Genomic DNA, 15,751 nt, shown 5'->3' with positions numbered 1-15,751 from the left:
TTGATATTCTTCAAAAACCAAAAGGAAAGGTCACTAAAAGGTCACCTATTGGAGGTCAAAGGTTAATTGATCTGCTGATTTGTCGAAGAAGATTCCAATTTTGAGAACCAAAAATGTCTATGCAGCAGGTTATACCAAGCTCCAAACCGGGGATAGCAGCTGATAGAACGCTATTTGTAGGAACAAAAGTCCCTACAGAAGTAAAGCTTACTGCAAAACTTCTTCGTAATGTTGATAAAGACACTTTCCGGAAGTTCCTAAAAGGTAAATATCAGACTCGGTGCAGAATTCGGAGCCCTTTTAAAAGTAGTTTTAGCGTGAGATTTTACTCATTTTCCAGCATTTTGCGTGAGATTTACTACCTGCATGACCTGACTGAGACTGAGTGAGATTAGGCCAAGTAACAAAAATAACATGTATATCGTCCCCGCCCTCACCGATTTTTGGAGATCAGATTTTCAAATATTTTTGTTATTTTTCTTATTTGCACCCTTCTTACTTAATTTCTAAAATTGTTGTGATGAAAAGACATGTTCAGAAGTTCTTGTTTGTCACTTTCTTCAAGCTAGGGGTAGGGCTTTGGATGATGTGTTGACAAACGCCTTTGCAATTGCAATATTACACAGAAATGAATGGTAAAAAAATAACACAATAACAAATAATAAGGACCTCCCTCATCGATTTTTGAAAAAGTCCGGACGATATGTATGTTATTTTTGTTACTCGGCCTTTGTACTTCCAGTTTCCCACGTGTTTGAAATGGAATTGGATTGCGTACTTTCTCAATGTTTATGTTTGGTGAGTATATTTAGGTATGCTAGGTGAATTCAAATTTGCCATCAAACTGCATCATATTATATATCAAATTAAAGCTCTTGAGTAAACAAAGCCAAAACTGAAAACCTTTTTTTCATAGCACTTTCCGTAGCAAAGTTACATCTTGTCAAAGATTGACTTTCATCAAAAAGATTCAGCTAGCAAAATTCCCCAAAACGGCATTTCGGGGTGTTTCTAGATCTTAGTCTCATTATGATAGCAGCTTTTTTTAATGGAACTGCTATCAAAGGAAACAGGACGGTTCGCACCCTTTCAATTTCGGACCCGTGCACTTTCGCCTCTTTCAATTTCGCACCCGTGCACTTTCGCCCCTTTTAAACCGCAGGTAATGTGCTGCTGTTGATTGATGATGCACGATCGATCGCTTCAACTCTCGGCGGTACAGTGGGGTGTTGTATGTGTATAGTATTGGTTGACTTTTGAGTGTTGATTGTCTGTGTTTGCAGTACCGGTACTGGGTCCAGCGTGTACAAAAGCAAATAGTATGTTGATGGACTCTCCGGTTCGATTGAATTTAATAGGCCTATATTATTACGATATATTAAATGTGCTTCGACTAAAGATTGGTATTCATTATGTTTTTGATTTGTTATTTTGTTTTACTTAGGCCTATTTTATTTTATTTCATTTCTATTTTATTTTATTTTAAGCCTATTAATTATTTTTATATTATTATTATTATTATTATTATTATTATTATATTAATTATTATTATATTATTGTTATTAGAATTATGTTACCTTATTAGTACTTTATAATAGGCTATATAATTTAGTATTCAATTATTTATGGCCTATAAAGTATAAAATTTTTAGGGCCTAATATTGATATGGCCAAAAATATGATGGCTTATAATTTATAATTTTATCCCATCTTTATGTTGCCGAATTGATCTTCTTTGACATGACACTAATGGAAAAAAAATATTTAGCAAATTTCTCAAAGACAAATGCGCACAAGCAAAACAAATGCCTGCAGCAGCTTTGCGATAATGCTGTGCCGACTTTCACCACCTTTCTTCACCGCGAGTATTAGCTGCCACTAGTACGCGAAACTCGCGAAAGCGCCGGGCCGGCGTGACATGGGTTCAATCAATGCAATGGTAGCCCACGGTGACTAGGCAGTAGCACGCATATATTCGATCCCAGAACACACCCGTGCGGATCGATTGCTTGACAAGTCTCCGGCCACGCGCCAGCGTGATTGTATAGACCTTTTCCCTCTTTCCCATCATGCACTATTCCAGGGGGTATGAGTGTCGCAAACTACATCATCTCCCGGGGAGTACAGAGTTATGTTCATTACATTATAAAATACGGACATTTCGGCTGGTGCCTTCATCACAAAAAAAGAAATCCCCGATAATCACGATAATGGCGCCGTGATCACTAATACCTTTCGGGGGCAAAAAACAACATTTTTATGCCTTGTGGACATGGTGACCTCACCCAAAAAAGTTTCCTGCTATTGAAACCTAACTTTGTATACATTTTATAGACCTAATGGTGAAAAACTAATGACGGGACACGCAGTGATATTTTGTCGGTGTCCGTTTCACTTTTTTTCGGAGATGAAAATTAGACGTAAACATAAATCTCTTACACAGATGTTCTGCATCGCTCCGTAACTGCATCATTCGTGTATTCAATAATTGCATAATTAGTAACATCGATGGCCTTTACGATAATCCGCATATATGGAATCAGTATGCCCATATTAAGACAAAATAATTGCAAAGGCCTGGCAAAGACCATCGGATGCACACGATCTATGAGGTTAATGAGCTACGTCATACCCCCCTGGAATAGTGCATTGTGGGATAGAGGGAAAAAGGTCTATAAAGTGTGACTCCTTCAACCCATTATGTAATGAATGACTTACGCGAAAGCGCCGGGTATGGTGTGGGTCCAATCAATGGTAGGGTTCCGTAAACAGACACGCAAAAGTGCCATATACCTCTTGACGTACGATCGTAAAATATTATTAATCAGGAAAGTTTTCTGTTCGTTTTAATGAGAAATGTAAATAATGAACCAAATGTTTTAACTTTTATGTCTTTTAATGAATGATGTATTTTGTCTGTGTTCTTAATTAATTTAAAATATATTTCTACAAGTGTTACGTAAATTGTATAAAACAAAGAAATGTAAATACTTTTAAGATATATTTGATGTATGATTTTTTGATGTTTATGCATTTTTATGTTTTTAAAAAATTCTTACATAATATAGGGCTTATGTATAATTCTACAAATTGTTATGTATTGTTTTTATGACACAGATCTTTGTAATAGCAGATTTATCTGAAAGGTAGCCCTGTATAAATATGGTTTTAATAAATAACATAAAGTAAATAAACAAATTTGTGGAAAAAATGCTATCCAATTCTGCATTGTAAATGATTGACATTTATGTGTTCATGATTCATTTTGTTTACTGGCCTGTCAATCACGGACTCATTATGACGATGCTTTATTAACACCACGGCACATCTTATATCTTAATCTGCTAAATACATATGCCGACAATTTTAAGGCGGGATGTTTGAACTCGAAGATGTCAATAATGTAATATAGCATCTATTTCTTAGATAATAAAGATCGTGTAAAGGAGATGAATTTCTTTCTTTATTTTTCTTTTCTTTTTCCTTTTTTTTTCGTTTTTATAGTGCCTTTTTTCTTCTTTTTTTAATCAAGAAAGCTGCTTTGTCTTTTGAACCCTGTTTTGTTTTTGGATGTTGCTGCACATAATAAACAGTTTTAAACAATCAATTTATTTCTATCAATTAGATTTGTTCAGTTCATCTTAATTTCTTTGGATTTCGCTTTTTTCTTTCCCTTTCTTTCTTTCCTTTCTTTCTTTTTTCGTTTGCATGATCAGGCTATAGGGGTCCGACGCATAAATGACATCTATCTTAAAGGAGTATTTCGTGATCCTAGTATCATCTTTTTATGACATTTTTTAGTAGACATGGTAGATATGCTTGAAAAAATCTTATTCCCAAAATTTCAGTTGATTCCGATTTTGCATTATGCGAGTTATGCATGACTATGTGTATTACACTGCTCCATAGGCCACTGTTGTAATTTCGTTCTGGTACACCAGAACGTAATTCAAAATATTTTTGCTAGACGAATTAAATCTGCAAGAATTATTTTTTGGACATAAACATTATGTAGCCAGAGGTTTTCAGTGGTATAAAAATCTCAATTTTTTTTGAGAAAAGTGAGGGATAATAATAATAATAATAATAATAATAATAATAATAATAATAATAATAATAATAATTAATAATAATTTTATTTATACACGGTAAAACATGTTCAATACAATATTGATCTTCCACATGTCCGTGAGGGGATAATAATAATAATAATAATAATAATAATAATAATAATAATAATAATAATAACTTTATTTATACACGGTAAAACATGTTCAATACAATATTGATCTTCCACATGTCCGTGTGGATATTAAAACATTACTAAAATATAAAATATAAAAGTTTGTTAAAAGATAATTATAATGCAAAAATATACATAGACTAATACAATATTTCACTAAGAGACAAAACATTTATAATAAATGAATATTGTAACGGGACCGAGCTCGCCCCTATTACCCTTGTAAACGACTGATAGAGAAGACTAGCCTTCTAAACATACAAGTGGTAGCGTAGTATCAAAGACTAGAATTCTCCCCAAGACATGTTGAATCAGTGATGCATGAAAGGAGAAGTAACAGGTAAAAATGAGACTTGACAATTCTGTTTTAGATTTGCTTCTTTTGTTATATCTTGTATTGTTATTTTGCTTTCATATTTGTCTTATCACATCACAACATAAATACAAGTTAATACAGCCTAGTAAATACACAATCTCTGTTGATGATCATGACGATATTTCCTTATTTCTCTCTTTTAAATCCAAATAAATTACCAATAAATGTTGCCGAATATACTATCTGCTTAAATAATCAAGAAGCATAAAAATACAATTTAATCAACAGAATCTGTCATCACATGACATAGTCGTAGGCTAGGCCAAGGCCTAGGCCTACGCCTACTTCAGGGTATCCATGCCTATACACCAAATACGAGCTTGCCATGCAACAGTGAATGCACATGAATACAGTGCATAATTTTCATTGGACTTGTGCGTGTGTGCGGCAAGTCACTTGCCCAAATTAGGCATAGGCGCTAGGCCAAATCACCGGAGTGTATAACCACCCTGGTGTTGCCACTATTGTGGTAGCTAAGCTGCCCCTAGCTCAATCTGAGCTCCAGAGTAGGGCGATTTGCTTTGGTTGGCAGTGCTTACCCTGTGGTTTCCCTTTCAGGGTTCGTGGGTGGACTAATTGTCCACCAAGCAATCTGATTAATTCGCCATCGTGCACTGGCTTTATATACTCTCCTGAACGCTGCTCATGGAACCTTTTGGCGGCTGCGTCAAAGCGTAAGCTCTTACTATGGATATCGCTAGAGTCACTCCGCGTCAGGCGCCACTTTCAAAAAGATTTTGAACATGACGAAATTTAATAACTAGAACTGCTAGTGTTTTTAAATCAGGAATCAAACTGATGACCCCTTTTGACCATGTAAAACATAAAAATACTCAAAAATATCTTAAAATTCTACATCCTTAAACAATTACATCTTAAATAATCCAAAGTTTGATCAACAAAAGTCGCTTTTAAGGAAATTTACAATTTTAGGAAAACTTGTTTACGTGCCAGACGATTGATGGCCGGGAAGTTTCAAATGGCAAATCCAAAATTCTGTAAACAAGCGGGTAAACAACACAAGAAAAACCTGAATTTTGTCCTGCATATTTACTCATAGACGGTATGTAATACCTTATTTTGTTCATGACAAAATTATTTCCACAATATTATAAGATCTCTGTACAACTTCTAGCAGAATAGTGAAATTTTGAAGCCAAATTCACATACGTCATTTACATGACAAATTTCTCTGCCGATTTTCAACCCACGGCAAAAACTGACGATCGACAGATAAACAAATCCAAATATTTACAAAAATATACCTTGTGCAGAGCCATGCAATCATTTTTAAATGCATAATAACAATCACAAACTACCACGAACACGTGAGCATCGTGACTCTTCTCTAAATAAGAATTTGACAAGAGCTAAATTCGGCCATTGACAACACACGGGAGGAGCTGGGAGGTAAGCTTAAAACAGGCCAAAAATCTGAAATCGCATTTTGGCTCTCCGTTTCAATATGATAAAAATAATCTGCATTCATCCTCATATCATTGTTATTCTTATTATTATTATTATTATCATATTATTATCATTATATTATATTATTAAATAAACTTTGTTTATATTATTAACATTGTTATTATTATTATTATTATTATCATATTATTATTATTATCATCATATTATATTATTAAATTAACTTTGTTTATATGTTTTGTGTTACTCCCCCATTGGATGTTGTGTCATACTTTCATTGTTTTTAATTTTATCCATTGCTTGTTGACACTTGTATCCTTTTGGATCCATCCTTTGGTCGTCAGTTGGAACACATTTTCACTGTTTTTATACATATTATAATTAATAATTAAATATAAATTTATTATTATTATCACTATTTATTATTATTACTATTTTTATCATTGAATTCTAATTATTTCATTATTTTGGGTAAGGGGGCGGTCACTATTTACGCCAGGGGGGGGGGGTGGAGGATTTTCCAACTTTTCCCTCAAATTTTTTCATGTTCCCCTGTTGGCTTCAGAAAAAATTCAGGTTCCCCCATCGATCAGGTAAAAAATTCAGGTTCCCCCCCTAACAAAAAACAATACTACGGTCTTCATGTATTTTTACTTTGTACTTTTATTGTCTCTCTTTTTAAAATAATGAAATGCACTTGTGCAAGTCGATGAATGGATTGTAGACTTAGAGAAGAAAAAGACTCACAAAAAACAAAGGGGAAAAAAAGTCAACACATTGACAAACTACTTTGCTTCGACAAGTAAACAAAATGAACATGAATCATGCTCAGATTCAGAAAGTTCAGATTCAGAAAGCTCAGCCTCAGATACAGACTCAAGTAGCAATTGAGAAAGGTTATAAAAATAGTTAACAATTTTGTGACATCCTATAACATCATAGGCCTACTTGGTTAAAAATTGCTATTTAAAAAATGGTCATAATCATCTTTATTATAAAGCAATTGTCTAGGATCAGGGACTTTTTTCCACCACAAAAATGGTTAGTTTTCAAGATATTGATGAAAACTGACAAAATTTAGATTTGTTGATAAAACAATTTAAATTTTGCTTCTTTTTGCCTATTAAGGCCAACTTAAATTAATTGTTTGTCTCAAAGCCCACCTATTTTTCAAAAACTTTATTGTTTGTTTTTTTTAAAGATTTTTTTCAAATGTTTTTTCAATTAATGTCAAAAGGCAAAACGTTTGGGTAAATTTTCAGTATTTTCGGGATGTTTGTAAAATAAAATTAAGAAAATTAAAAAGAAAACTTGGATTTGTGGGATATCGAATGCGTGTCCATTTGCTAAATGCTTGTGCAAGGGGGCTTTGAGACAAACATTTTTTAATTTGGCCTAATTGGAAAAATCATTGGTTTGTGTGAAATTTGATGACGGAAATTGAGTCTAACACTCTTGCCCTTTCCAAAAATGTATGATTTGAGTACATAACTTTGAAAGGTAAAACTTGACAGCATTTTGTATTTTTCACAAAATTTAGGTTTGACGTACCCCATGCCCCAGCAAAAAGTAATTTACAAGCCAAGAAAAGTAGTGGGATCTGTCCTTTTGTCAAGATTAAAATTTGAATAGTAATAATTATATTTGTCTTCATATACTGGTTAAAAATTCAATTTACTTTTGGATCATATCAATAATACACATTTTTCATTCAAGAAAAGAGTTTAGAATTGTGGGTTAGTACATTGATACTTTTGTATATGATTAATATTTTCCTGGGTTAGTCAGGCTGTAAGACTTTTTTCTCCGTCTGCTTTCAGATTTGCACATACATTTTGTATTTTGTACTTTAATGGTTTTGTGTACTGTGCTGTTTTGTAGGTGTAGAATAGTAATAACAACATCTGTATTTGTAGCAAAAGCAAAAATGAAAATACTTTCAAATTTGTTTCAAGCTTGTGGTGAAAGTGCTGGCTCTGGGGCCATGGTGATAATTCTCGCTATTCGCAATAAGGGCGCCGCCAGCGGTTTGCGATGTAATCGTGATGTGAAAATCGTGATGTATCATGGGAAAAGGTCGACATCCAAGTCCGCGCAATACGAATATTACCATGCTATTACATAGGAACATGTGACAATATTTTTTAGTTTGTCAATATAACGGTATTACACGCAAATCGATAGAGAAAAAATTAATTGTGCACATTTCAAATCACATTATTAAGTATTATTGAGTATCGATTCGCGTGTAACACCTTTATTTTGACAAACTAAAAAATATTGTCACGTGTTCCTATGTAATAGCATGGTAATATTCGTATTGCGCGGACTTGATGTCGACCTTTTCCCATGATACATCACGATTATATCGCAAACTGCTGGCGGCGCTCTTTATTATTGCGAATAGCGAGAATTATGTAGCACCTAACATGCACGTATATTGCAAGTATTTGCACATTTTACACATTAAAAGAACGAGGCCCTGTAGCCTGCACTTTCACAAACCTGGGAACAATTTTGACTTTCACTGTAAAAATCAGTAGTGAATCAGCCTTGTTTGTACATTGTATTTTATGTTACATGTAATCCAAGAAAACATGTCATGCCACCAAGGCTGTCAAAAGATTAAATAAAGTAGTGAATATGCACATATGCTTTAATATCAACATGTAGGCTACTACCGCTCTGTCACTCTGCTTTTCCTGTTTTACAGTGGTTTATTTTTATTTTTAATATACTGGGGAAAAATTCATGTTCCCCCAAATGGAATAAATATAATTCGTGTCCCCCAATCATAATAGAATTTTTTTCGTGTTCACCCCTTCAATCCTCCATCCCCCTCTGGCGTAAATAGTGACTGTCCCCTAAGCCTGCTGCTAAAATATCTGGCCTGTAATATATACTAAGAAAAAAAAATCGTTCCTCTATTTTGTTATAAATATCCTTTCTTTCCTTCCTTCCCGTTTTTATCATGACTTAATAAGTGCATGCCCGTCATTGCCCGGACGCCCCAGCACTATAAACATACTCACGCCGCACCGCCGGAGTTCAAGCAATCGATCGTGCATCAATCAACAGCATAGCAGCACAATACCATGTATAAAAAGGGGCGAAAGTGCACGGGTGCGAAATAGAAAGGGGGCGAAAGTGCACGGGTCCGAAATTGAAAGGGTGCGAACCGTCCAGCATTCCTATCAAAATCCCTCTAAAATTCCATCTGCGATTGTCTTATCACTATAAAAAATCATATATTTGGGTCAAGTGAAGTATAGAAAACATATTTATGTAGGTTTCCTTCTTCGACCAGTTGTTTTAAATTTCTATGTAAATATGCATTGACATTGTTGGCGAATTTGGCTGACTAGCAAATGTGTTTAACTAAGGTTTGCCTGGGATACCTAGTATATTTCTCCAATATTTTACCAGACTGTCCTTACATTAGATTTAAAATGTTAGTGAATGGAGACATTCAATATGCATTGAATTTGCCAGTGCGATAATACTCATACATACATGTATGAGGTAGGCACTTACAAGGAAGAAGAAGATACATGTATGAATGTCACCATTCATTTACAATTTTAAAAAGTGAAAGTACGATTTTCCTAAACGGATAGTGGATTTGTGTTCGGATATTAACATGAAACGTGCAAACGTTGACACCCCTAGTACTTACATACATCCTCAGATTATAGTTATCTTACCTGATGTATCCATTATCTTCTTCTTCTTCTTTCCGTTAATGTGCGTACGTGCATAAACCTCCTAGGAGTATCCCCTCGCACAAATGGTGGCACGCTCTCACACATAACAGGCATGAGACTCAAAGGCATAAAAAGATATACTATATACAAGTTAAAAACAGGCTGGAAGGTACTGGCTTAGCTGAAGACGACGTCCTTGACCCTGGTTTTGAAGACGTCGACAGATGGTGAATCAACTACTTGCTGAGATAAGGCGTTCCAAAGACGGATGGTGTCTGGGAAGAACGTCCCCTTCAGTAAAGTTGTACGAGTGTTTGGTATGGTGAATCTCTTGTTGTTCCCTCTGGTTGGTAAGGTAGGGACCGAGTCCCGGAATTCGAAGTCCCGCCTGGTAGCCGAGAACCCGGCAGGAATTCCATGCCCGGATACCCGAATTAAAAAAAAAAAAAAATTCAAGATGTTTTGTATTTGAAAATTGATACTTTGTATTCATGTCATACTCTATTAAGGGGGTACTACACCCCTGGCCAATTTTGTACCTATTTTTGCATTTTTCTCAAAAATTATAGCGCGTTGGTGACAAATAAGATATGTTTATTATAGGGGCAAGGACTACAACTAATGCACTGAAAATTTAGCAACTCAAGGCAAGTAGTTATTGATTTATTGATCAAATAGTAGTTTTCCCTCATTTTTGACTGTAATTCAACAACTGTTGTCTGTGCTGAAATAAAATTTCCAGTGCAGTAGTTGTAGTCCTTGCCCCTATAATATACATATTTTACTTGTCACCAATGCACTTTTAATTTATGAGAAAATGCAAAATAGGCACAAAATTGACCAAGGGTGTAGTATTTTAATGATTTCAAAATGCATTCAAATTCAATGCATTTTGAAATCATTAATAGACTATGACATGAATACAAATTATCAATTTTCATATTAAAATACAAAACATCTTGAAATTTTTTTTTTTTTAGGTCAACCATGAATGATCCTAGCATTTAGGTCTAGGTCCAGGGACACTACAAACCGAAAAAAAAACCTTAAAAAAAAAAAAAAAATTTTATTATTATTTTTTTATAATTTGGTACCCGGTACCCACCCGAAAAATAAACGGGTACCCGGGCACATAATTACCCGAAAATCCCAACCCTACTGGTTGGTGTTTTGACAGGTATGAGCTGAGTGTCTGGAATGTCTATGAGCTGGTTTGTGATGCGATACATCATGGTAACCTTGGCGGTGGCTCTCCACGATGTTGTAGGGAGTCCCACTTTAACTTCTCAAGCATGGTGGTGACACTACTTTCTCTGGAGTAGTCACCCATGACATACCGGGCAGCACTGCGCTGGATGGATTCGACCTTGGCTGAATTCCTCTGTGTTTGGGGGTCCGAAACGCAACTGGCATACTCTGCTGTGGGACGAACAATAGTGTTGTAGCAGGTGGTCTTGATGTCTCGAGGGCACTTGCTCAGGTTGCGACGGAGGAAGCCAAGGGAATGGGATCTCATTCCTTTCTTGGTGATGTTGTCGACATGTTTGTTCCAAGACAACCTGTTGGTGAGCTCGACACCTAGATACTTGGCTGATGGAACTGCCTCTAGTGGATGGCCATGAATGGAATATGTTGAGATGATGGGATTGCGGCGTTTAGTGATGTGGAGTACCTGGCATTTTCCTGGGTGAAATTCCATCAACCATTTCTGCTCCCAGTCCTGCAGTGCGTCCAGGTCCCGTTGGAGTTGGGCAAACAATCTGACCTGGGAGTCTTCAGAGATGCAGTCCGGCAGGTCATTTATGTAGGCCAAGAATAGTAAAGGGCCCAGCACTGATCCCTGGGGAACTCCGGATGATACAGGAGCTTGATCTGAGGATTCCCCATCCAGGACAACACGCTGAATTCTACCATGAAGAAAGTTGCCGATCCAGGTGAGCAGGCTACCATGAATGCCGTAATATTATTTGAGCTTGTGGAGCAGACGAAGGTGAGGAACTTTGTCGAATGCTTTTGAAAAGTCGAGAAGTATGAGGTCTGTTTGCAATCCACTGTCCAAATTGTGTGCAATGTCATCCACAGTGATGATTAACTGGGATTCACAGGAGCGTGATTTGCGAAATCCATACTGGAAGTCGGTCAGAATATTACAGGACTCAAGATGATGCATCACTGAGCTGTGGATGATGTGTTCAAGTAATTTGCAGCAGATGACAGTGAGTGATATGGGGCGATAGTTTGATGGTTTGTTCCTACCCCCCTTCTTAAAGATAGGTGCGACTTGGAATGTTTGATATTTAAAGATAATTTCCGAGCCAGGGACCCCTACGTCGTAAATGCACCTACACAAGTTTCTATACCACATGTCAGGTGATCCCCATTGAAAAAAATTGACACTAAGTCAAATTTTGCAAATCGGAGTGAAAGGTTGCCGAATGTCAACTTTGACAAAAGCACTTTTGCCGATTGTCGACAAGAGCTTTGCATGTATTGACAAAAAGTAAACAAAAACTTTGGCTAAGAAAGCTCAAAAAGTTTAACATCCTAACAAAAATTTACCACGGTATTTTCAGGATCTCTTATTCTTTACATCTTTGTCGATTTCCCTGACGTTCTCGTCGTGTTTCTTTAGCGTTTTCATCGTGACTTTTTCGATCTATCGCACAAACTGGTACTGGTAGCATCCAATTCTTTTACTCGGCAGTCCCTATTTTTGCTGTCACGCAACATTGGCAAACAGGGAAAGTCTCAGATGATCAACTGATGAAAGATTATGTCATTTATTTATTGAAACAAGCACACTGATTGGGTATTTATGCAAAATGGGTAAAATATGAGCCAATCACAGTTGCTGTTTATTTGCGATTTGACCTTTCACACAATGTTTTTTCATCTCTGTATCTGATTCTGTACCAACTACTGTACACTCGCAACATACGACAGCATAATATTAAATTCTAGCGAGCGTCAAATTCAAAACGAAAGCAGAGAAGGAGACGCAAATCAGGACTCGTGTTTATCGCTGCAATTTTTACGGGTATTTTATTTTCAACATCGCTTTTGTAAACATTGCACACCCTACCCCAATGTTTTACCAGATTCACATTGATCTCAGGGGGTCATATTTTAGGAAAAATCTCATGCCTGTTCATTGCCAGTTCGTATTGCTTTCATGGTATTCCTGTGTGCCGCCGTGTAGGTTGCCGAATTTTGCACCCGGATCGTTACAGAATTTGCCAGGTTTGCGGACGATTTTGGAGGTTATTAATTAGGCCTGATTGTCGACACGTCGGCTTTTTAATTTTGCGATTGTCGACAATGAAAATGCTTGCCGATACCAGCACTAGAAAATACCCGCATTGGAACATGAAGTGGATATTACAGAAGACACTTTTCTGTACAAAATAAAGCAATAAAAAGTATGGCTACATTGGATTTTGACCCCCAGGAACAATTCTGATTTTTCCGAGTTTGTGAGGGCTTTGTTCATAAAGTAAATGACAAATGTTCATATAAGTTTGTAGATATGACATTTCAAACATGATCTTAACATTCATTACCGGGGGTAACATTTAAAAAAGGCAATTCCACACGCAAGTGTAACAACATTTTTTCCCCATGAAATTTACTCCCAAATTGGTTTATATTGCCATTTTCAAGTCTCTAGCTAATATAATTTAGGCAAATAGACAAAATTTTGATTGTCAGATTTGATGGTATTTAATATAAAACCTCCCAATATTTGATCAGCCACAAAGGAAAAACGATATAAGGGTTAGGGATCTGAAACTTCTGGGTTTCTAATGGCTATAATAGGTATAACATTTAAGTGAAATTTAAAGAAATTCTGAGAGGATAGTGTTGGAACCATCTGTTGAATTGACAAGAAATGGCCCTGAAGTTAAAATTGGGTACTAATATGAAGGAGGGGTATCAAAAAGTTTTTGAAATCGCCCAGAAGTGAAAGAGCTATCAATGAAATTTTGTCAGTGCAATCACTGGTCCTTATGTATACTATGGTGCAAAAATGGTCTCATAAGTATGTTTACTTTTTTACAGGTGGCGCTAGATGCCAATAACCTGCTACCCCAGTTACTGCGCATAAACTGCAAGAATGAGAAAATTGAGGCAAGCAGCGTTATTAAGATCCTGCTTTTGGGCTATTTCACGTTAAGCGTACACTTAGAGTCCCACAGATGGTCAAAATTAGAAGTCCTTAAATTCATAAAAATTCTATGATTTTTAGGACTTCATGATGTACAAAATTCAATTCCAAAATATCAGAGCGTGGGATCATCAATAACATTGTTAAATTCATCACTAAAGCTTCAATGGGAAAATGCATGGCGTCTGGAGAGGACATTTTGTTTAAGGGGGTACTACACCCATTGATTTTTTTTTGCATTTTTTTGCATTTTGTGAAGAAATTACAAAAAAAAATTGGACAAAGTGGTATGCAAAATGAAGGGGCAAATCTTCTCGTTTTATTGGTGGTATCGGTATCAATGTAGCTTACATGCTTTTACAGATAGAAGCCAAAAGGAGGTACATCACTGATGATTTAAATTCACTTCATTTTGGAAAGCTTACTATCAACGGATTTCGTTAAAATTTTGGATATGTGTTGCTAACACATTAGGGAAATAAAGTTGATATGTAAAATGGGAATAAGTGGTTCCTGATTTCTTTTATGACTTCATGAACTTGGTGCTCCACAACTATCAAAAAAGGAACTGGTTAAAATGCTTCTATTTTCAATGTTGAGCTATATTTTGCATTTTTAACTTGCGACATTATTGCACTGAAACTTAATTAAGCCATAGGTAACAGGTTACAACAACCATACTACAGCAATGATGAAAAAATTGTATTTCTTGTCACCTATACAACCATATTGGGTAGTTTTCCGTAAGCTTAAGTTTTGTGATTTTGGTAACTATTTTATATTTATTTGTGAAATCTGTCTCAACTAGGCAAATTGTACTCACCATTTACATCCCAAGGTATATTAGTATATCCACCATGCACTTCTCGATATATATCCAGTTAAAGACAGAATATCAAAATTATGCCTCATATGATATCACAGACTCTCACATGTGTATTCAAAATTGATGCTTAAATTTGACCTGAACCAATTGACCTATAACCTGACATACGGTGACCTAATAGCCTTTTCTTCTCCCTAACAACTAATGACTATGCATCCATTGTATAAGTGTTTATTTAATTTATTCAGTGTTATATCATGGTAGGTATTTTGCATGCACCACTATAGATTTTCTATAGAGAGTATAACAAAGGATTTAATGTATTCTATTCATGTACCCTACTTGAACATTTTCAAAAGAATAAATTATGGTTTGTTATGAAACACAGATCTGAGTTACTAGGTTACAGTAAACAAAAAATATATAGGGCTAAAATGACTTACTAAAATTGTTGAAATTCACTTTATATGTAGATATATTTTATAAGTTCAGGACATGAGGTGATAAACATATATATGTGCTTAATAAATTTGCAAGAAAAAAAAGAAGAGGGGTACTGATGAAAATCGGGGTATTATATCGCCTTAACAAAATAACATTAACCACTTCAGTGCTATGTAGTTCAAATAATGTATGGGTCAAAATTATTTGCATTTGTTTACATTGTTCATCAGATGATAATACACATTTTCTAATCATTCTACATGACATTTTTTGTTTAAAAATTAAAGTGCGGGCTTCTGTAAATCCAGAAGCAAGTTAAACACTTGTTGAAAAACATTAACAGTATATCCTCTTGTGTATCCTTTTTCTTATCATAAATATTAGTTCTGATGTGTTTTAATTAAATATTGTCAAATGCCCATATTTTTCAGTAGAACTTGTGTTTTCTGAGCTTTCCAACGTATGGGTGTCTGGAGAGGACATTTTGTTTAACAATCAATTTTGCTCTTTTTTTCACTGATATTCAAGCAGCACACTTATCTTCATCAGTCTAAAAGTTTTCATCAGA

General features: G+C 35.4%; 1 protein-coding gene across 1 annotated transcript in view; it reads left to right on the top strand.

The window, feature by feature from the left end:
* The first annotated feature begins 60 nt into the window (after positions 1-60).
* The window catches only part of LOC140160951 (COMM domain-containing protein 5-like), a 40,461-nt gene continuing 24,770 nt past the window's right edge, over positions 61-15,751 (top strand). The window contains exon 1 of the mRNA XM_072184299.1: positions 61-264. Within this exon, the coding sequence (XP_072040400.1) occupies positions 114-264 (151 nt within the window). The 5' untranslated portion in view covers positions 61-113. The remainder of the gene's footprint in view (positions 265-15,751) is intronic.

This window comes from Amphiura filiformis, chromosome 9 (genome assembly GCF_039555335.1).
Source record: "Amphiura filiformis chromosome 9, Afil_fr2py, whole genome shotgun sequence".
Lineage (NCBI taxonomy): Eukaryota > Metazoa > Echinodermata > Ophiuroidea > Amphilepidida > Amphiuridae > Amphiura > Amphiura filiformis.
The sequence above is the reverse complement of the archived record's forward strand: the minus strand, read 5'-3'. Positions and strand labels throughout refer to the sequence as shown.